At 39.3% G+C, this 21,969-nt stretch overlaps 1 protein-coding gene across 1 annotated transcript in view; it reads right to left on the reverse strand.

Moving 5' to 3' along the window:
• LOC123501426 (leucine-rich PPR motif-containing protein, mitochondrial-like) overlaps positions 1 to 21,969 on the reverse strand; it is a 362,529-nt gene that overhangs the window by 238,412 nt on the left and 102,148 nt on the right. Inside the window, exon 13 of the mRNA XM_045250254.1 lies at positions 17,838 to 17,978. Within this exon, the coding sequence (XP_045106189.1) occupies positions 17,838 to 17,978 (141 nt within the window). The remainder of the gene's footprint in view (positions 1 to 17,837; positions 17,979 to 21,969) is intronic.

The raw sequence follows: 21,969 nt of genomic DNA on the forward strand, positions 1-21,969 counted from the left end.
TGTCTGAGACTTCATCTGGTCCCATTGCCTTCTCTTCCAGTTCCTTCATTAACTCTTTTATTTCCAGCTTGGTTACTTTAATCTCTTTCATATAGATTGTCTTTCTATTAATCTGTGGCCTCTTAAATTTGGATTCCTTAGTAAAGACCTCCTGGAATTTTTTATTTAATAGTTCTGCCATACTTTTTGGGTCTTCCACCATCTTGTTCTCTCCTTTTAACCTTTCTGTTGTTTCTTTTTGCCTAATTTTTCCATTTATGAACCTATAGAACAATTTTGGTTGCTCCTTACATTTTTCGACAATGTCTTTTTCGAAGTTCTTTTCCTCTTCCTTCCTCACCTTAACTTATTCATTTCTCGCTGCTTTGAAGTTTTCCTTATTTGCTGGATTCCTATTTCTCCTCCACCTTTTCCATGCTCCATCTCTTTTCTCCTTTGCCTTGGCACACCTGCATTAATCCAATCTTTCTTTCCTTCTTCTTTAGGTCTATATTTTGGGACATATTCCCTGACTCCTGTTTTGTATACATATTTCCAAAAATAAGTTATATTTGTCTTGCATTGTCTCTGAGTTTTCCATCTCCTCCCAGTCTACGTTTTTAAAATAGTTCTTGAGATTCTCAATATCAGCCTTTTTGTAATTTAATCGGTCTCCTTTGTATGAATCGTCTCTATCTTCCTTTCCCTCTTCTATATCTACAGTCAGCGCCAAAATACTTGGCGCCAAACATTTTCCACTTCGTGACGCCCCTTTCACGAATGGTTAGAGATATTTATGGGGTTCTTACCTAGACTTTAATACTTTGTCGGGTGACCCTTTCTTTTCACGCAGCTCTTTAGACGTAAGGGGATCGACAGGGCGAGGTTCTGGAGGAGTGAGGGCTCAAAGTGTTCCCAGATGTCTTCTATTTCCTTAGCCAGCTTGGGGACTGTTGAGGTGTCACGTCCCCTTAGACGCTGTTTGATCAGACCCCACAGGTTCGCGATAGGGTTCAGATCAGGGCTGTTCCCTGGCCAGTCCCTGATATAGTCCACACCCACCCACTCAAACCATTCACGGATTAATTTGGCAGTGTGAGCCGGGCACCGCCTTGCTGGAAAATTTCACTTTGACAAACGGTAAAACAGTCCTCGAGGTGGTCAGCGAGCAGCTCTAAGTACCTGTCTTTATTCACTGTAAGGTTCTTGGGAAGCACTATAAGTTTTCCAGCCCCGTGGTATCCAAAGGCACCCCACACCATAACACTGTCTGGGTGTTTCACTGTCCCTCTGTATACTTTGGAAGGATCTGCACCTCCGCAACCTCACCTTCCCCCACGGTTGCCAGTCACCGTGAATGTTGCTTCACTCCAGAGTACAGTCTTCCACTTCTCCAGATCCCAATTGAGATATTTCTTTTAAAAAATCACCCTTTTCTTCTTTTGCTGGTTTGTTAGCAGCGGCTTTCTTCAAACGATGTTGGAACCCAAGGTCACCACATGCTTCAGGATTGTTCTAACAGAGGTGTTTTCGAGAAGCTGCGTGTTCCTTTCCTTGAGTTCTTTTGCAGTAATTCGAGGTTCTTGTTCCACTTGACGTTGGAGTAACTTGAGGGTCCTCTGTGAGTTCTTACACGGCCTTCCTGGCCTCTTCTTGTGAAGCGGTACATCAGCGTCTCCCGCCTCCCTTTCTTTCTTGGTCCAGCGCTGCACGGAGCGCAGTGCTACTCCACTTATTATGGGGATCTCCTTATTAGATTTCCCCACAAGGCTCAGGGAAGATATGGCAGCTATCTGGTCTTCTGTCAAGTCTTTGCCTCTCCCCATTATCCCACATAAGGCACAAAAAGGCACAAAGGTCAAGGTCGCAAACCGCATGACACTATAAAAAATACAGACTAAATCCACTCCCACAAGTGACTGAGGCAGACTAGCGGCCTTGAAACTCACTCAACTGATTAAGCTCCCCCTTTACTGTCTCTCTCGCGCCAAGAAATCTCATTTGTTACATGATTATAGGTACTTAATAAATCAAGGAAAACTTTCACGATTTTCAAGTATTTTGGCGCTGACTGTATTTCTAATATTGCATGGTCACTCTTTCCCAATGGGCACTTATATCTTATATCATCATTCATTTGTATACCCCTTGTAAAAACTAGGTCCAATCTCGCCGGCTCATCGTTACCTCTGAATCTTGTGCATTCCTTTACTCTCTGGTCCATCATATTGTCTATCATTAGGTTCAAGAATCTTTCTCCCCAGGCTTCTTCCCCCATTACCACTTTCATAATTTTCCCAGTCCACTTCTTTACAGTTGAAATCTCCTACTAATATCACTTTTCTCCTTTCTTTAACGATTTTCATTAGATTCCTTATTGTGTCATCTATCATGTCTTTATATTCTTGATTGGTCCATGAATTTGTTTTTGGTGGCACATATGTTACAATGATTGTTATCTCTTTTTTATTAATATGCATCTTAATATACAATGCTTTTCATTCCCGACATTCCATTTCATTTATCACTATCTCCTTCCTTAACATAATCATGAAACCTCCTCCTCCTTTGCCCACTCTGTCTCTTCTCCATACATTATACCTATTATCCAAGTCTATTTTGATTGCCTTATTTAGTTTTGTTTCAGCCAGGCATACAATATCTGTGTGTGTGTGTGTGTGTGTTTACCTATTTGTGTATTACAGGGCCCGAGCTAAGCTCTCTGTGTCCTGTCTCCTTGTCCATTCCTGTCATATCTCTCTTTCATCTGATTGACACACACCGCGTCAACGACATCACTGCTCAGTTTATTCCACTTATCAACGCTACGATACGGGAAACTGTATTTTCTCACGTCATTTAGACAGATGTCTTTTATTAGCTTTTTTCCATGTCCTCGGAGATAATTACTTGTGGTCACCTTTATCAACTCTGTCCAGTATGTCAATCTTGTTCACCAATTTATACATAGTTATCATGTCTCCTCTTGTTTTTCTCTCTTCTAATGTGGTCAGCTCCAGCTTCCTCAGTCTTTCCTCATAGTCTAACTCCCTGAGTCCTGGTACCATCCTTGTTGCCAGCCTCTGTACCCTTTCTACCTTCTTCACATTTTTCTTCATATGCAGTGACCAGACACAAGCTGCATATTCTAACTGGGGTCTTATTAAGGTACATAATATCTTCTTCATCATTCCTTCATCTAGGTAGTGGAATGCAAGGCCAATATTTTGAAGCATGTTATATGTTTTCCAAAAAATCTTGTTAATGTGTTTCTCCGGTGACAAAGTGTTTTGCACGGTTACTCCTAAGTCTTTCTCCTCATTGGTCTCTTTAATTTTCTCATCACCCAGCCTGTAATCCCAGTTTGGTCTGTATCTACTTCTTCCCATTTTCATAACATGGGTCTTGTCTATATTAAATTCCATCTGCCACTCCTTACTCCACTCATATATTTTATCAAGATCTTCCTGTAACTTGTTACAATCTTCCACATTCTTTACTCTCCTCATAATTTTAGTATCGTCCGCAAACATGTTCATGTAACTGTCAATTCCTACTGGCATATCATTAACATAAATCAAAAACATGATGGGACCAAGCACTGACCCTTGTGGAACTCCACTGGTTACCTTCTTCCACTCGGACTTCCTTCCTCTCACCACTGTTCTCATTTCTCTTCCCATTAAGTAATTTTCCATCCATTTTGCTAGTTTATCATTTACTCCTCCAATCTTCTTTAGTTTCCACATCAGTCTATTGTGTGGTACTTTATCAAAGGCCTTTCTCAAGTCCAGGTAGATAGCATCCACCCATCCCTCTCTATGTTGTAGTATGTCAGTCACTCTTGAATAAAAACATAATAAATTGGATACACGATCTTCCTTTTCTGAAACCAAACTGTCTTTCACTCAGAATGTTTTCACTTTCTAGATACTCACTCCACTTAGCTTTAATTACTTCTTCACATACCTTGCACAATATACTAGTCAACGATACTGGTCTATAATTTACCGGTTCCATTCTACTACCATTCTTATATATAGGCACAATGGCAGCTCTTTTCCACTCTTTCGGGACTAATCCTGTTCGTATGGAGGTTTCCACAATATCAAATATGGGGTTCAACAATTGATCCTTACATTCATTTAGCAACCTCCCAGATATGCCATCAGGCCCCATTGATTTATTAATATCCAGATTGCTTATAATTTCCCTTACATCTTCCTTAGTAACCATGATGTCCTGCATTTGCTTTATTTCCGTAGATCTTCCTCCCATAAAATGCTCCTCCTTTGTAAACACTTTGCAAAAGTTGTCGTTCAAAATTTCACCTATATCTCCAGCATCCTCATATACTTCTTCCCCATTTTTTACCTTTACTATTGCCTCCCTTATATTTAGTTTTCCATTTATGAATTTGCAAAACATTTTTGGGTCACTATCACAGTTTTCCACCACCCTCTGTTCATATTCCTTCTGTGCTGTTCTCCTTACTTCAACATATCTATTCCTTGCTGTTTTGTAAACTTCTCTTGATAATACATCACTGTTTTTCTTAAGTTTCTTCCATGCCTTATCTTTGTTCTTTTTTGCTTCTTCACAATTTCTATTAAACCACTGTTTATTATTTAAAGTCCTCTTTCTGTAATATGACACAAACTTTTTCACAGCAGAGTTATACAAATCCATAAATTTATCTTATTTCAATTGCATATCCATTTCCTGGTATACCATGGACCAGTCAATTTCATTAAAGAACTCCCTTATATGGTTATAATTTGCCCTAATATAATTTAATTTTTCCTCCCTGTTCCACAATCTTACTCGTGCTTAATTCCGTATCCAGCTCAAAGCTTAGGACATCATGATCGCTCCTCCCCAAGGGACATTTATGCTCAATTTCCTCTTTCAGAGTTTTTTTTTTTTTTTTTTTTTTTTTTTTTTTTTTTTTAATAGTAAGGCCTATAGCACCTGTAGGCACACTTGAAGAGTGTATAAGCTGTTCAGCTTCCCATTAGTCACAATTTTATTTATAGTGGTACCCATATTCCCATATCACCAAGCTCATCTTGAGTGTAATCACCTAGAACCTTATCATGGTGATATGTAGGTAACTTTAAACCACCGACAAATGGCAAAGTGTTTTAAGGTTGTGTGGTATTCAACCTCTCGCTGATCGTCTGCCTGATCCCACGCTCACCACCTTATCCACTATGCCACCGCCTCCCTAAAGAGAGATGCCCCTGGTAAATACCAAATCCAACCTTGCTGCAACATCTTGTCCCCTGCACCTTGTTGGTGATCTCACCCACTGTGTTATCAAGTTATTTGTTGCTACCTTTAACAATTCCTCTGCCCACTCACCACCGTTCACCACTTCGTAGTCTTCCCACACTATTTCTTTACAATTAAAGTCTCCGACTATCATCACTCTATCCTTTCTGATGAGTTCTTGCTTCATTCTGTCTAAAGTATTTCTCATCTCCATTTGGTACTGTTCATATTCCCAAGCATTGGTTCTGGGTGGTATGTACGAGTATACTGTTATAATATTAATGTCCCTCTTGCCATCTGCTATAAGGACTGAGTAGCTACGGTGGCGGGTGGACGTGTTGTGTGTGCACTCCGTTTTTGGCTGTGGTATTTATAGTTAGCGAGTGGTGCTTGTGCTTGGTGTCTGTGTGTTGTGCTTTTGAGTGTTAGTGAAGTGAAAGTGTGTACTGCAAGTGTTAGATTAGAGTGAAATAGTGGTTAGAATCAGTGATTGTGAGTTAAAAGTATTTTGGTAGAGCGAGGAGATTAGGCTTGTAACCGTCAAGTTGACCTTGAAAGAGGATTAGTTGACCTCACTTAGGCCCCCCCCCACCACCGCAGTACCCCCACCCCGCCATCACCAAGTATTTTTATTTGTTTGTGAGTTAACAGATTGTAAATTAGTATGGCGGTAGCTACTGAGGTATATCAGAGTGTGATTGAGTGCGTGAAAGAGAGTGTTGAGATGGGATTGGGAGAGTTTGTTGTGTGTGAGATGTGTGGGCATGACAGGAAGGTCGTTGACTTTTCTGAGTGTATGGTGTGTAGGCTCAAGAGCGAGAATTTAGTTCTTTTCTCTTGAGCACCGAGAATTGCGAGAGGAAATCAGAAAGCTAAGTGAGGGGAAAAGTGCGAACGAAGTTCTCATCTTTGAGTTGAAAGAGGAGGTTAAGAGGCTTGAGGAGGCACTGGAAAAAATTAGGCAGGAGATCAGTGTTAGGCCGAAGGTTGGACCTTCTCAGGGCGACAGGGTGGCTTGGCCCTCTGTCAGGAAGAGCAGAGTGGGGAAGAGGGAGCAGGCGAGCCAGACTGGGAAAGATAGTAGTCAGGATGGGCAGAGATGGCAGGTTGCGAGGGGAAGGAAAGCGGAGGCAGTTAGGAGGATAGGACTAAACCTGTTGAGTGTGAAAATAGGTTCGGTTTGTTGGAGGGAGGGAGAGTGAGAGTGAGAGTGGAGTGAATGAAGTGGTTGTGGTGAGTGAAAGGAGAAAGAAGGGGTAGAGGAGAGGAGGAATTGTGCCTAGCACACCTCAGGTGTGTGTGGTGGGTGACTCTCAGGTTAGGTATTTAGATAGCACTTTCTGTGGGAAAGACAGGGATAGGAGGACGAACGTGTGTATGCCTGGTGCAGGTGTGAAGGCAGTGAGTGAGGAGGTGCAGAAGAGGGTTGGGGGGATGGAGAGGGAGGGTGTAGCAGTTTTGCACGTAGGTGGGAACGATGTCAGAGCAGGTGGGTCGGAGGAGTTAGTGGCAAGATTTCGGGAAATGTTAGGCAAGATAAGGGAGATTGGTAGGAGGTGTGTAGTGTCAGGAATCTTGCCTCGTGTGTATGTTAGCAGGAAATGGTTGTCTAGAGCCATTGGTGTGAATGATCGGGTAAAAGGGATGTGTAAGGATGTGGGTGTCAGCTTTGTGGATGTATGGGATAGGTTCTATGGGCGAAGGATTTGTATGCTAGGGATGGTGTGCATCTGAGTAGGAAGGGTGTGGATGTGCTGAGTGGATGTCTGGAGGGGAGTTGGGATGGAGTGTAGGGGTGAGGTAGCAAATGCATTCCAGAAGAAAGATGTTAGACATAAATTAGATAGGATAAACAGAGATAGTGAAAAGATTAGGAAAGATTTCCAGGTGCAAATAGGAGAGAATAAGATTAGGATTCCAAATAAGGAGACAGCATCTAGGAAGGTAGCAGGACTTAAATGTTTTTATGTAAATGCCAGGAGTCTTAGGAACAAGAAGGACGAGTTATCTAGTTATATAGTTGAGGAGGACTTAGATGTTGTATGTGTCACAGAGGCATGGGTAAATGAGGAAAAGTTTAGGAAAATAGGAAAGAATATGAAGTAGATGGATACATTATGTATTTACACCAGAGAATTGGTAGGATAGGTGGAGTAGTAGTTATTTATGTAAAAAAATCCTTCATTTCCAGTCAGGTTAATGGTATTAAGGTAGATAACAGAGTAAAGTCCTTATGGCTGGATGTTAGAGTAAACAAAAGTAAGGTTATTAGAGTAGGAGCTTTTTATAGACCACCTAACCAGTCAGCAGATGTAGACAACCTTATGGTAGATGAGATAAATAGGGGGTGTACTAGTCAGACAATTATCTTAGGGGATTTTAATCTTAAGTCAGTAAACTGGGAGAGGATGGTAGGAGATGCTAGTGAAAATAAGTTTATGGAAAGTTTTCAGGATAACTATTTAGTGCAGATGGTAGATAAACCTACTAGGGGGAGGAAGGTTTTAGACATAGTACTAACAAATATTGAGCATTGTTTAAAGGAAGTTGAGGTAGGAGAGACTTTAGCAAACAGTGACCATCATATAATTAGATTTATCATTAATTCCAGTAGGGATAATATAGTGAATAAGACTAGAGTCCCAAACTATCAGAAAGGCAATTATGGTAGGTTACGTCAGTTATTAGGAGAGGTAAACTGGGAAGATAGTTTTGGAAATAAAACTGCACAGGAGATGTGGGATATTTTTAAGGTTGTAGTAAAGGGTATAGTGATGCAGTGTATCCCTTACAAAGATATAAGGCAGAGAAACAGGAAGCCATTATGGTGGACTCATGAGATAGGTAGCCAGATCAGAGAGAAGAAGAGGGCATACAGAGAGTTGCAGAAAAGTGGGGAAGATGTAGATTTGATTAGGTACAGACAGGTCAGAGATGATTTGAGTAAGGTTATAAAAAAGTAAAAGGCAGGCAGAGATAAAACTAGCTAGAGCTGGGAGTAAAGATCCCAAAAAATTATATAGTTATTACAAGGTCAGTGATAAAAGAAATAAGGATAGGATTGGACCACTCAGAAAAGATGGTGTAGTAGTGGATCAAAATGAAGACATAGTAGAATTATTGAATGAACAATTTTCTTCAGTATTTACTAGGGAAATCCTGTTACAAACAGTGCGACGAGTAGTTTAAGAGCTTTAGAAAATATTGATATAAAACCGGGAATTATTAGGAAATTTATTCTTGAACTAGACGATAGGAAAGCTAGTGGTCCTGATGAGCTACATGCCAGAGTACTTAGGAGGGTGTAGACAGTATTTCTGAAGCACTTAAGTTAATCTTTGAAAGATCACTTAGGTTTGCTGAGATACCTCAGGACTGGAAGTTAGCTAATGTTACTCCAATATTTAAAAAAGGTAGGAAGGATGATGCGAATAATTATAGACCGATCAGTTTAACTAGTATAGTATGTAAGATATTAGAGAAAATCATTAAGGGTAGTATTTGGGAGCATTTAAATGAGAATAGATTAATTAGAGATACCCAACATGGCTTTAAATCAGGGAGGTCCTGTCTTATAAATTTGCTCGATATCTTAGAATATATTACCAAGGAGTTAGATGATGGAAATAGCATAGATGTAATATATCTAGATTTTAGCAAGGCATTTGATAAGGTACCGCATAGGAGGCTAGTGTACAAATTGAGACTACATGGGATAGGGGGTAGGTTAGTTGATTGGATTAGTGAATGGCTTTCTGATAGGAAACAGAGAGTAGTATTAAATGGGGAAATGTCTGAGTGGAAAGAAGTGGTTAGTGGGTACCCCAAGGATCAGTGCTAGGACCTCTTCTTTTCTTGGTGTACATTAACGATTTAGATATAGGAATTAGTAGCAAAGTATCAAAGTTTGCAGATGATACTAAGATAGCATGTGCAGTACAGGGTGAAAAGGACAATTACAGAATACAACGAGACCTGGACAGGCTGATAGCATGGGCAGACAGGTGGCAGATGGAGTTTAATTCTAAAAAAGTGTCAAGTTATGCATTTAGGTAAAGACAACACAAACTTTAGCTATGAGATGGAGGGATGTTGGCTAGAGGCAGTAGAGGAAGGAAAGGATTTAAGAGTAGTGATAGACAGGACTATGAAATTTTCAAAGCAATGTTTAGAAGCAAGAAATAGGGCAAATAGAATCCTGGGTTTTATAAATATAAATGTTAGTTATAAAAGTAAGGAAGTGGTGCGTAGCTTATATAATTCCTATGTTAGGCCCCATTTAGAGTATTGCATACAGGCCTGGTCACCCCACTATAGGCAGGATATCAACATATTAGAAGCAGTTCAGAGAAGAGCAACTAGGATGATACCAGCATTAAAGCGCCTGGAGTATAGAGATAGATTAGATTTAAGGAATTAAACATGTTTTCATTTGAGAGGAGATGTATAAGAGGGGATATGATAGAGTTATTTAAAATGTTCTCAGATACAAACTACATAGATGTGAGATCTTTCTTTACCTTAGAGGAGGGAAGTAGGACTAGAAATCATGGCAGAAAGATTAGAAAGCAAGGCTGCAGGTTAGATATAAGAAAATATTTCTTTAGTCATAGGGTGGTAGACTTCTGGAATGCATTGCCAGAGAGGGTTGTAAATAGCACTAGTTTGACAATGTTTAAAAACAGATTAGATAAGCACTTAAATTTATTAGATTTATAATTATGTATAGCACTGCATGATAGTTTTTATAAGAAATTTACTATAGTTAAACAAGACATGATCCCCATGTATGGGGACCAAAAATTGTAGAGGATTTCACTGCAGGACTTAGCCCTGTTAATGGGTCAAATATTTAGAATTAGTATATAATGTATTGTGTACTTGTAAGTGTATCTTTAAATACTGATGACAAGGTCGCTGTGCGACTGATACAGGATAACCTAGATGGGCCCTGGTGGCCCTTTGTTATCCTATTATTTATGTTATGTTATGTTACTTATCACTTCCTCATTTCTCTTACTATAGTTCACCTCCTTCACTATCAGATCTTCCTTAGTAAAAACCATTATACCACCACCTCCTTTATTTTTTCTATCATTTCTCCATACTTTGTAGTGTTTTACAACAAACCAGTCTAGCTTTATTTTGGGCCTTAGCTTTGTTTCCACTATACACATTATGTCCGGTTCGTTATTTCTTAGGTAATCCATACATTCTAGCCTCTTAGACAGAAATCCATCTATATTCATGTAAGTCAATTGTATTCCATTCCTAGTCTCTTTCTTCCATGTAATATCTATTCCGCCTGTTTTATCCACCACTTCTTTAGCCTCCCATTTCTCATCCTCCAAAAAAACTTGGTCTTTTCCTCCTCTGTTCTTTCGTCATTCCTCTCTTTCACTTCAGTTACAAGCTCTTTCATTTTCATTCGCTCATCCTGTGACATATTTCTTCTTATGTAAATTGTTTTGGTTTCCTCAGAGTCCTTAAGTTTCCAAGCCCTCCTCAACAAGGCCTCAGCTGCCACCTGAGACTTTAATTTCAATTTTAATGGTCTATTCTTGCCTTCCTATAAAGCTCCCAATCTCACACTTTCTTCTACCTCAGCATATAGGTCCTCTTCCTCCACAGAGATCTTATTCAATAAAGACTTAATCCTGTCATTTTCCTTATTCTTCCTATCCTGCCAGTTTCTGTTAGTTTCCTCCCTCAATCCTGTTATGATCACACATTTTTTCTTTTCAGCAATATCTCTCACCACATACTCATTTTCCTTTAGTGCCTTTACTATTTCACTCTGTGTAATCACTTTATTTTCCTCTTCCTGCTTTTTCACTATCTCTCTAAAGGACCTTTGTAGCTCCTGATGTTCATGGTTCACTTCTTTCATCCTGACATCAATTAGATTAAGGCATTCCTCCTTCCTCAAGTCCCCTTCGGATATTTTCATCTCCATTTCTAAGAGTTTAGCCTTCATCTCTTCACATTGTTTCCTTAGTTGTTGGTTTTCCTTCTCCATCTCTACTTTTTCCTTCAATAGCTCTTTATTCACTATCGTTAACAAATAGATCTCTTTTTTGAACGAATCATTCTCAGCTATAACTCTATCCAGTTTTTCTTCTATGGACAAAATGTTTAGGAACTTACTTTCCAGTGCCTGGATTCTTGCATCCATATCTAATTTCTCCAGTCCTCTAAGAGTAGTTACAAAACCTTCAAAATCCTTGGGTTGCCTAGGGGTAGCCGCCATGTTTGTTATCGTCAGCTGATTACGGCCAAAACAATCACCGCCCACACTCTCGTCTCAGGGACCACTCTCCATATCCCTCACTTTCAACACTATGCGACAGTAGGACATCAACTAACTCAGAGGTACCCGGGCCCTGTAACACCATAGGTATTTTCACTTCTTCCGTCCGCGGCGGAGCAGCCGTCCTCTCTCTCAGCGACGGCGTGTATGTGTGTGTGTGTGTATTTACCTAATTGTATTTACCTAATTGTAACATACGGGAAAAGAGCTATGCTCGTACTGTCCCGTCTCCATATCTACTAATGTCCAGCTTTTTCTTAAAATCATGAATATTCCTTGCGTTGACCACTTCCACGTCTAAACTATTCCATGCTTCCACCCTTCTATGAGGAAGCTATATTTTTCACATCTCTCCTATAAGTGGCCATTTTAGTTTTTCCCATGCCCTCTCGACATTCTTTCATTCCACATACACAGATCTTCCCTATCCATTTTTCCATGCCAATCATCACTCTGTATATTGCTATCAGGTCTCCCCTTTCTCTTCTGTTTTCCAGGGTCGGAAGTTGCATTCTGTTCAGTCTGTCTTCATAAGTCAAATCTCTTAAGTCAGGCACCATTTTGTTGCAGCCCTCTGTACTTTCTCTAGTTTCCTTATGTCTTTCTTTAAGTTCGGAGCCCACTGTATTGTTGCATATTCAAGCCTTGGTCTTATCATTGCAGTAATTATTTTCTTCATCATTTCTTCATCTAAATATATGAACGCCACTCTTATGTTCCTCAATAAGTTCAATACTTCTCCAATTATTTTGTTTATATGTCTCTCTGGCGATAGGTCATTGGTAATTGTCACCCCAAGGTCTTTTCTTCATGACTGGTTTTATGTCTTCATTTCCTATCTTGTACATACTCCTGATTCTTCTTTCACTCTTGCCAAACTCTAATTTCTTGCATTTTGTCGTGTTGAACTCCATTTGCCATGTACAGCTCCATTTCCATATTCTGTCCAAGTCTTCCTGGAGTAGTTTGCAATCTTTGTCATATCTCACTTTTCTTAACAATTTTGCATCGTCTGCAAATAGGCTCACATAACTGGACACCCCATCCACCATGTCATTTATGTAGACCATAAACATTACTGGTGCCAACACTGATCCTGTGGAACTCCACTCTCCACCAAGCCCCATTCTGATGGTCTGTCCTTAATTATTGTTCTCATTTCTCTTCCTACCAAAAGTCTTCCATCCATTTTAGTAAACTGCCATGCACTCCTCCTACCATTTCAAGTTTCCAGATCAGTCTCCGGTGTGGTACCTTATCAAAGGCCTTTTTAAATCCAGATATATTCCATCAGCCCAACCATCTCTTTCCTGTATTACATCTATCACCCTCGAATAGTAACATATCAGGTTTGTCGTGCATGACGCCCTTTTCTAAAACCAAATTGACACTCACAAAGTATGTCATTTTCTCCAAGAAGTCTGTCCATCTATTCTTCACCACCCTCTCACACATCTTAGCTACCACACTTGTAAGTGACACTGGTCTATAGTTCAATGGGTCTCTCTTGTTACCTGATTTATAAATTGGGACAATGTTAGCTCTTTTCCAGTCGTGTGTGTGTGTGTGTGTGTGTGTGTGTGTGTGTGTGTGTGTGTGTGTGTGTGTGTGTGTGTGTGTGTGTGTGTGTGTGTGTGTGTGTGTCTGTGTGTGTGTGTGTGTGTGTCTGTATTTACCTAATTGTATTTACCTAATTGTAACATACGGGAAAAGAGCTATGCTGTGTGTGTGTCTGTGTGTCTGTCTGTGTGTGTGTGTATTTACCTAATTGTATTTACCTAATTGTAACATACGGGAAAAGAGCTATGCTCGTGTTGTCCCGTCTCCATATCTATTAATGTCCAGCTTTTTCTTAAAATCATGAATATTCCTTGCGTTGACCACTTCCACGTCTAAACTATTCCATGCTTCCACCCTTCTATGAGGGAAGCTATATTTTTTCACATCTCTCCTATAAGTGGCCATTTTAGTTTTTCCCATGCCCTCTCGACATTCTTTCATTCCACATACACAGATCTTCCCTATCCATTTTTCCATGCCAATCATCACTCTGTATATTGCTATCAGGTCTCCCTTTCTCTTCTGTTTTCCAGGGTCGGAAGTTGCATTCTTTTCAGTCTGTCTTCATAAGTCAAATCTCTTAAGTCAGGCACCATTTTCGTTGCAGCCCTCTGTACTTTCTCTAGTTTCCTTATGTGTTTCTTTAAGTTCGAGCCCACTGTATTGTTGCATATTCAAGCCTCGGTCTTATCATTGCAGTAATTATTTTCTTCATCATTTCTTCATCTAAATATCTGAACGCCACTCTTATGTTCCTCAATAAGTTCAATACTTCTCCAATTATTTTGTTTATATGTCTCTCTGGCGATAGGTCATTGGTAATTGTCACCCCAAGGTCTTTTTCTTCATGACTGGTTTTATGTCTTCATTTCCTATCTTGTACATACTCCTGATTCTTCTTTCACTCTTGCCAAACTCTATTTTCTTGCATTTTGTCGTGTTGAACTCCATTTGCCATGTACAGCTCCATTTCCATATTCTGTCCAAGTCTTCCTGGAGTAGTTCGCAATCTTTGTCACATCTCACTTTTCTTAACAATTTTGCATCGTCTGCAAATAGGCTCACATAACTGGACACCCCATCCACCATGTCATTTATGTAGACCGCGAACATTACTGGTGCCAACACTGATCCCTGTGGAACTCCACTCTCCACCAAGCCCCATTCTGATGGTCTGTCCTTAATTATTGTTCTCATTTCTCTTCCTACCAAAAGTCTTCCATCCATTTTAGTAAACTGCCATGCACTCCTCCTACCATTTCAAGTTTCCAGATCAGTCTCCGGTGTGGTACCTTATCAAAGGCCTTTTTTAAATCCAGATATATTCCATCAGCCCAACCATCTCTTTCCTGTATTACATCTATCACCCTCGAATAGTAACATATCAGGTTTGTCGTGCATGAACGCCCTTTTCTAAAACCAAATTGACACTCACAAAGTATGTCATTTTCTCCAAGAAGTCTGTCCATCTATTCTTCACCACCCTCTCACACATCTTAGCTACCACACTTGTAAGTGACACTGGTCTATAGTTCAATGGGTCTCTCTTGTTACCTGATTTATAGATTGGGACAATGTTAGCTCTTTTCCAGTCTTGGGGCACTACACCTTCCCTTAATGAGGCATCAATTACTTCACAAACTTTTTCTGCCAGTTGCTCCTGCATTCTCTTAAAATCCATCCTGATACCCCATCAGGTCCCACAGCTTTTCTCACTTCTAAACTCCCCATCATGTTCTTGATCTCCTCCACAGTTACTTGAAACTCCTTCATAATCCCTTTCTGTTCCATTACCAGTGGTTTGTCAAAAGCAGTCTCCTTTGTGAATACCTTCCGAAAGCATCCATTCATAGCCTCTGCCATTTCCTGGGATCTTCACTGCATACTCCATTTACTTCTAAACTTTCAATACTTTCTCTATTTTTGATGTTGTTGTTCACATGTCTGTAAAAAGCCTTGGTTGGTCTTTACATTTATCAATTATATCCTTTTCTTGTTTCTTTCTTTCTTCTCTTCTAATCAACACATATTCATTTCTTGCTCTTTTGTAACTTTCCCACTGCTTAATCCGTCTTTTCCTTCTCCACCTCTTCCATGCATCCTCTTTTCTTGTTCTAGCCTTTTCACATCTATCGTTAAACCAGTCCTGCTTTCCAACTTCTCTATGTTGTCTTATTGGTACAAATTTTTCTCACCTTCTTTGTATATTTTTATAAATTCCTTCCACTTTTCATTTGCTCCTTAGCACTCTTGAATTTCATCCAATTTGTCTCTTGAAAGAATTTCTTTAGGTTTCCAAAATCTGTCTTGGCATAATTCCATCTTCCCACTTTATATTCTTCATTTCTTCTAGATTTCTCTTCGTCTATCACCTTGAACTCCAAAACTGCATGATCACTCTTTGCTAAAGGGCACTCCACCCTCATCTCCTCAATGACCATTGGCTCTGTACTAAAGACCAAGTCCAGTCTTGACGATGCTCCCTCTCCTCCAAACCTAGTATCTTCTTTGACCCACTGAGTTAACACATTTTCCATTGCCAGTGTCAATAGTGTATTTCCCCATGTTGTCTCTGATCCTTCCATTGACCAGTCCTCCCAACACACCTCTTTACAATTAAAATCTCCCATCATTATAGTTCGTTCACAGCCACCCAACATTTCTTCCAGACATGTTCCTGTATCACTTATCATTTCTTCATATTCCTGTACTGACCATGCATTTGTCTTAGGTGGTACGTACACCACTATGTAGTGCCTCTTTTTCCTTCATTAGTTTCTGCTCTGATCTTTAGCACTTCTGCCTTTCCCATACCTTTTTCACTTGATCCACCTTTATATCTTTTTAACCAGCAACATCACTCCTCCTCCCATCTTACCTACTCTATTTCTTTTCCAAACATTATATTTCCTTCTCCAACCATCATCAGGTCTTCTCCCTCTCTCAGTTTTGTTTCAGTAAGACCCACAATATCTGGGTTCTTGTCCCTCAAGTAATCGTTGAGTTCTAAAATCCCGATATCACTCCATTTATGTTGGAATACATTACATTTCGCTCATATGTAAGTTTCTTTAGTCCTTTCTTGCTGTACTTTTCTGGGTTATGAACCACTTCCTCAGTCTCATATCCAAGATTCTCCAGAAAAACTCTTTCTTCTCCTCTTCTGTCCTCTCTTCATTTTTTTCAAAGCCTCCTTTCTCAACTCATTTAACATTTCTCTTTCCTTTTCACCGAGATCTCTTCTCAACCAAATCTTCCTTGTTGTTTCCTGCTGGGCTAGCCTCCATGACTTCTCCACCAATTCATCTACATCCTTTTGTGACTTAAGTTTGATTCTTATTGGCCTCATACCTTCTCTTGTGAACTTTCCAATTCTATGGAAGTCCTCTATTTCTTGTACTAGGTCTTTTCCTCCTCCTGCACCACATTAATGATATTATTTATCACCTTTTTATGTTTTTCTCTCTCCATTTTACTCGGTGTCTTATCCTCCTCCACACCAAATATCACCACACATCTCTTTTTGTCTACAGTTTCCCTCACCAATGTCTCATTTGACTTAATAACCTTCACCACTTTCTCAGCTATCTTCTCTTCTATGATCTGTTGATCTATAATTTCAGCAAGGCCCAAAGTTTTCTCCCAGACTCTTTGATTTCCTTTTCCAGACTTGCAACTTTGTAATTTACCTCCTTTCTTTCCACTTCCTGACTTTTTTTCCATTCAGCCTGCTTCTCCATCACTTTTCCTAGAGATTCTCCACATTTTTCGCAATTCACTTTAATTAGCTTAACTTCCTCTTTCAGTGCTTCATTTTCCTTCTTCATATCGGCACAGTCTTTCTTTACATTGTCATAACTCGTTTCCAGGCCCCCATACTTTTCAAACAGTTTTTCAATTTTACCTTCTAACTCCAGAATTTTCTTCACATAAGCGCTCTTCTCCATTATTCCTTGAAACCCTGTGAAGTCTGATTCATCTTTCGAGTTCACGGCCGCCATGTTGCGCAGATGTAAACAAACCAGCTGATGGCTCAAACGCAGGCTACAGTTTATATTTACCTTCACTGGACATTATTTTGCTAATCAACAGTTAACATGACTATATGGAGACGGGACAAACATTACCAGCTCCTTTCCCACCTTGGTTACTCTTAGGCAATGGTAACTGTAGAATTAGAGATGATTGCTCTGGAGCTCAGCGACCACCTCCATCGACGATGTCCCCGTGTGTGTGTGTGTGTGTGTGTGTGTGTGTGTGTGTGTGTGTGTGTGTGTGTGTGTGTGTGTGTGTGTGTGTGTGTGTGTGTGTGTGTGTGTGTGTGTGTGTGTGTGTGTGTGTGTGTGTGTGTGTGTGTGTGTGTGTGTGTGTGTGTGTGTGTGTGTGTGTGTGTGTGTGTGTGTGTGTGTGTGTGTGTGTGTGTGTGTGTGTGTGTGTGTGTGCATGTGACAATAAGTGCACTGCAAGACTACCTACACAAAGCATTAAAGTACTGCAGGTATCACATTCCCAAACTCTGAGTAACAAAAGGTCGCTGGCAAGTCAGGATCAGTTTTGTGATCCACAAATTTATTACTATACTTCAGGAACCAAGCAGTCACAAAACTTGAGAGGATAATGTAGAATCTACATATACTGCACATAGAAAAATATTCAAACTGAATGTCTGCTACAGTAATCAGAATAGTACACAAGTGCTTCAAGTCCTCCTTACCTTCCTGAAAGTTTCTGCCTTCTCCACTTCTTTTCCTCTGATGTAGGCCATTAGCAGTGCAGACTGAACAGCAAGTGTGGGAAGATTTTTGTTTTTGAGCTCTTGCAACCGTTGCTCCAGCTCCTGGGCACTGCGTTGGCTCTGCACCAAACATACATACATATCATCAGTGATAGTTTCATGATATAAGACTATTATTCAGTTCAATTAAATATTATCTCCTTTTTCTTCCTCTATGTAAAAAACATGAGAAAAAGTTTCATCACTACAAAACATTTATACTTTAGAATTGTTACATAAATAAGAGTTTCATTTCACTTTTTGTTTCATTCCTCATAGTTAGATGTGAATTAATTTAGATAAGCAATCAAAAAGTAATATCAAGTAGAAAATTATCTGAAGGTTAGATATTTGTTTCAGTCAAGTTGATACAAATTCATCAGCCTGTGTTATGCTGCACTGTATAAGAAATAAATGGATCAAGCTTGAATAATTTGACATTTCTTTATATACAAATTGTCCTCATTTTTAAGACTGTCATATTCAGTGACTGTTCTGACACACTATTAGTTTAAATTTAAGGAAAGACAAAGAAATAATAGTAAGAAGAAATAATGTAAATGAAGTAGTATGTATTGTGAGCTATACAGATGCTTGATAGCAGCCATTGAGCCACCTGCAACAATTCAGCCAGGATGGTACAGTAATACTCCACTTAACGAACATTCGTCTAATGAATTTCTATATAAAGTTAGACCAAAAAGTCCGCATAATGTACAACCACATCCGTTTTAGCGAATTTTCTGGGTTTGAATTTGCTGGGTGAGGGACCGAACACAGCAGCTTCGCTGTGATTGGCTGGTTCTCCGCCTCTGTCTCTAGCGCTCCTGGTGCTGGTATTGGCTGCCTTGTCTCACTCTCTCCCACTCCGCAGTACGAAGAAATTACCCTGTATATCTGCTCTGCTTAATAACGTGTTTTCGCCGATTAACACGTTACCCACGTTAGTGCAATACGCTAGACTCTGCCTCACCGCAGCGAACTTTGATCCGCTCCTGCACAAATTACAGTGGAGCTATCCGTGAGAGAATTTGTATGTAGCTCCTCTAACTTCCAATGACTCACATGACATCATAAAAGTAGTGGTACAATCATGGCCCAATACACTGCAAAACGTATATATAATTTTTTTTTAACCTATGTGGTATGTTGGGGAACAGCCCAGAACGCATCTCCCCTATTTCCATTATTTCCTATTGGAAAATTACATCCGCTTAACGAATTTTTGCTCTACGAACAGCTTTGACATCCCCTATCCAGTTCGTTAAGCAGAATATTGCTGTATTCTACAAACCATCATAATTGAGTCTGTCTGTCAGACCAAAACAAATTGGCACATATCATTAAAAAATCTACCTTTATATAAACTCTTATTGGTCATAAATGCTATAACATGGTCCACCATTTCTTAGCACCATTTCTAGCCATTAGAATCCTGTCAACATTATAATAACATGGCTGTAAATACTACCTTACAATCCTCAGCTGGTTTTTACTATAAACATAACAATAAATATCAGCAGTTATAACTAAATGATGTCCCTCTTTGAGGCAATAAAATATTATTATAAATAACTGCCAGGAGCAGTACAACCACACAAATGAACCTTGCATCACACATGTCGGGAAGTTGACTGTAATATATATATCACGTTTCTTTTGATTGGATACATTGTATAACTATCCCAAAAGTAGTAATATAAAGTCAAAACACATTAAACCTAAGGAAATTATATCAAGGACTTACTTCATTCCATAAATTTAGAAGATAAGGTGATATGACACGATTAGAGTTGCCAAAGGTTATCAATGGTATACACATACAACAATAATGTCTGGCAACTTATCATTAGTACTGTACATGCATACATATGCACCAATGCCAAACAAAGTCTGAGAACTATACTCATGTTCCTTACATACCAATACCATATTACATAATTTTTTTTTAACAATCAACACTCTGTCACTTTCTTTCACAATTAGATTTACCTGTCATTGCTTACTATCCCCATATGTATTTTGATTAGCAATGTCACTGAGTAATACACCCGAGTATAGGCTGGAATAATAAAGCAATTTTTCAGTATTTATCCTTCTAGCTTCTTCTGTCACCGGCACAAGGTCTTCCTTGCCTATTTTTTTCATTTTTTTACTATTTCATACATTGTTATTAGGTCTTCTTGTTCTCTTCTATCTTGTAAGGTTGGCAGCCCCATTTCCTTCAGCCTTTCTTCATATGTTAGGTCCTTTAGTTCCAGCACCATCTTTGTAGCTATCTTCTGGATCTGTTCTAATCTTTTCATATCTTTTTTTAGAGCTCGGTGACCACACCACTGCTACATATTCCACTTAGGACATGTCAAGGTCATAATAATCTTTTTCATTAAATCATTTGCTTCATCAAATTATTTACTGCTGAGCTGCTGTCGAGGCTGAACTCAATTAACAGATGGTCGGTTTTCCCTACAGGGCACTGAAACAGGCAAACCCCGCATAATGAACGTTTACACAACAAATTTTCGCCACAACGAATGTTTTGTTTTATTACCCTTAAATCACATAACGAACACCAAACCCCGCTAGAACAAAATCTTTATTGGGGAAATTTTGCCCAAGTTTGAAAATGTCGTCGAATCACCACCATCACCACCACCACCACCATCCACTGCCACGTCTGAATACAACGCGTTCGGATTTTTATTACATTTTATTTTACTTTATTTTTCATTTTTTTTCACTTAACCTAGGACCCTGTACAACAAATTTTTGCTTAATGATCACTTTTTTGGGAGCCTAACCCATTCATTATGCAAGGTTTGCCTGTACTTTATTTTTTCAATGACTTCAATCTCATAAACAATGGGACTAGCCTCAATGCCTCCTCATTTCCTGCAACTCTTGTAGTTTCTCTAATCAACTATGTCATAGTGTTAATCATCATCAAGTTTAGTAGTGTATATCCCCATGACTCTTTTTCCTCCTTGTGTGGTCCAGTTTTCCCAGCATACCTCTTTGCAGTTGAAGTCGCCCATAAGTGTTATATTCCTGCTTTCTTGCAATATTTTTTTAAATAATTAACCATATCACTCAACATCTCTTTATACACTTCTTTGACTCCATGCATTAGTTTTTAGTGGTATATATGCTACTGCAACATCTCTGTTTTTCCTTTTCCCTCTTCTTTTATCTTAATTTTGATTACTTCTGCCATACCTTCACCCATCTCTACATTTTCCACTGCTATATTCTTCTTGGTCAGTACCATCACTCTTCCTCCTCCTTTCTGACTATTCCTAGATCTTAACCACACATTATAATTTCCATCAACAATATTAATATTTTCTGCTGGCTCATTTAGTTTAGTTTCTGCTATGCCCATGATGTGTGACTGCTTTATCTTAATGCAGTTATTGACTTCCTGTAACATTGATATTATACCATTTATGTTTGAGAATGCTACTGACCATTTACTGTTTCTACATACAATACTGACTTCTCTTATTCTTTCCTTGTCAGATACCACTTCCTCATTCTCTTATCCTTGACCTTCCAGTAAAACTTCCACTCACACAGTTTTATTATAGATAGGGTGGAATCAGAAGTTTTTTCGTCTCATCAACTCCCCTCCTCTGACGGACTGTCTTCAGTCTCTTTCTCACTGCTGAAATGTTGCATCTATTTTTTTACCTTTTATTGCTATTTTCATGCTGACTGCTCTACTAATCTTGCTAACTGCATGCCTCCCCTCCTGTTGCAGCCTTGCTACACAAGGCTTTCTTCTTCCTCTTACCCCTATTCTATCCAACTCTCTAACACAAGAGTTAACCAGTACTCTCAATCATTCATACCTTTCTCTGGTAAACTCTGGAACTTCCTGCCTGCTTCTGTATTTCTATCTTCCAATGACTTGACTTCTTTAAAGAGGGAGGTTTCAAAACATTTGTTCCCGTCTTTTGGCTAATTCTTTACTAATCTTTTAAGGAACTTGCATTCCAGTGGGCCTTTTTATTAAAGTTTTGTTGCCCTTGGCTAGTTTCCCTCTTGCATAAAAAGATTAAAAAAAGTCGAC

This window comes from Portunus trituberculatus, chromosome 9 (genome assembly GCF_017591435.1).
Source record: "Portunus trituberculatus isolate SZX2019 chromosome 9, ASM1759143v1, whole genome shotgun sequence".
In the NCBI taxonomy this organism is placed as follows: domain Eukaryota; kingdom Metazoa; phylum Arthropoda; class Malacostraca; order Decapoda; family Portunidae; genus Portunus; species Portunus trituberculatus.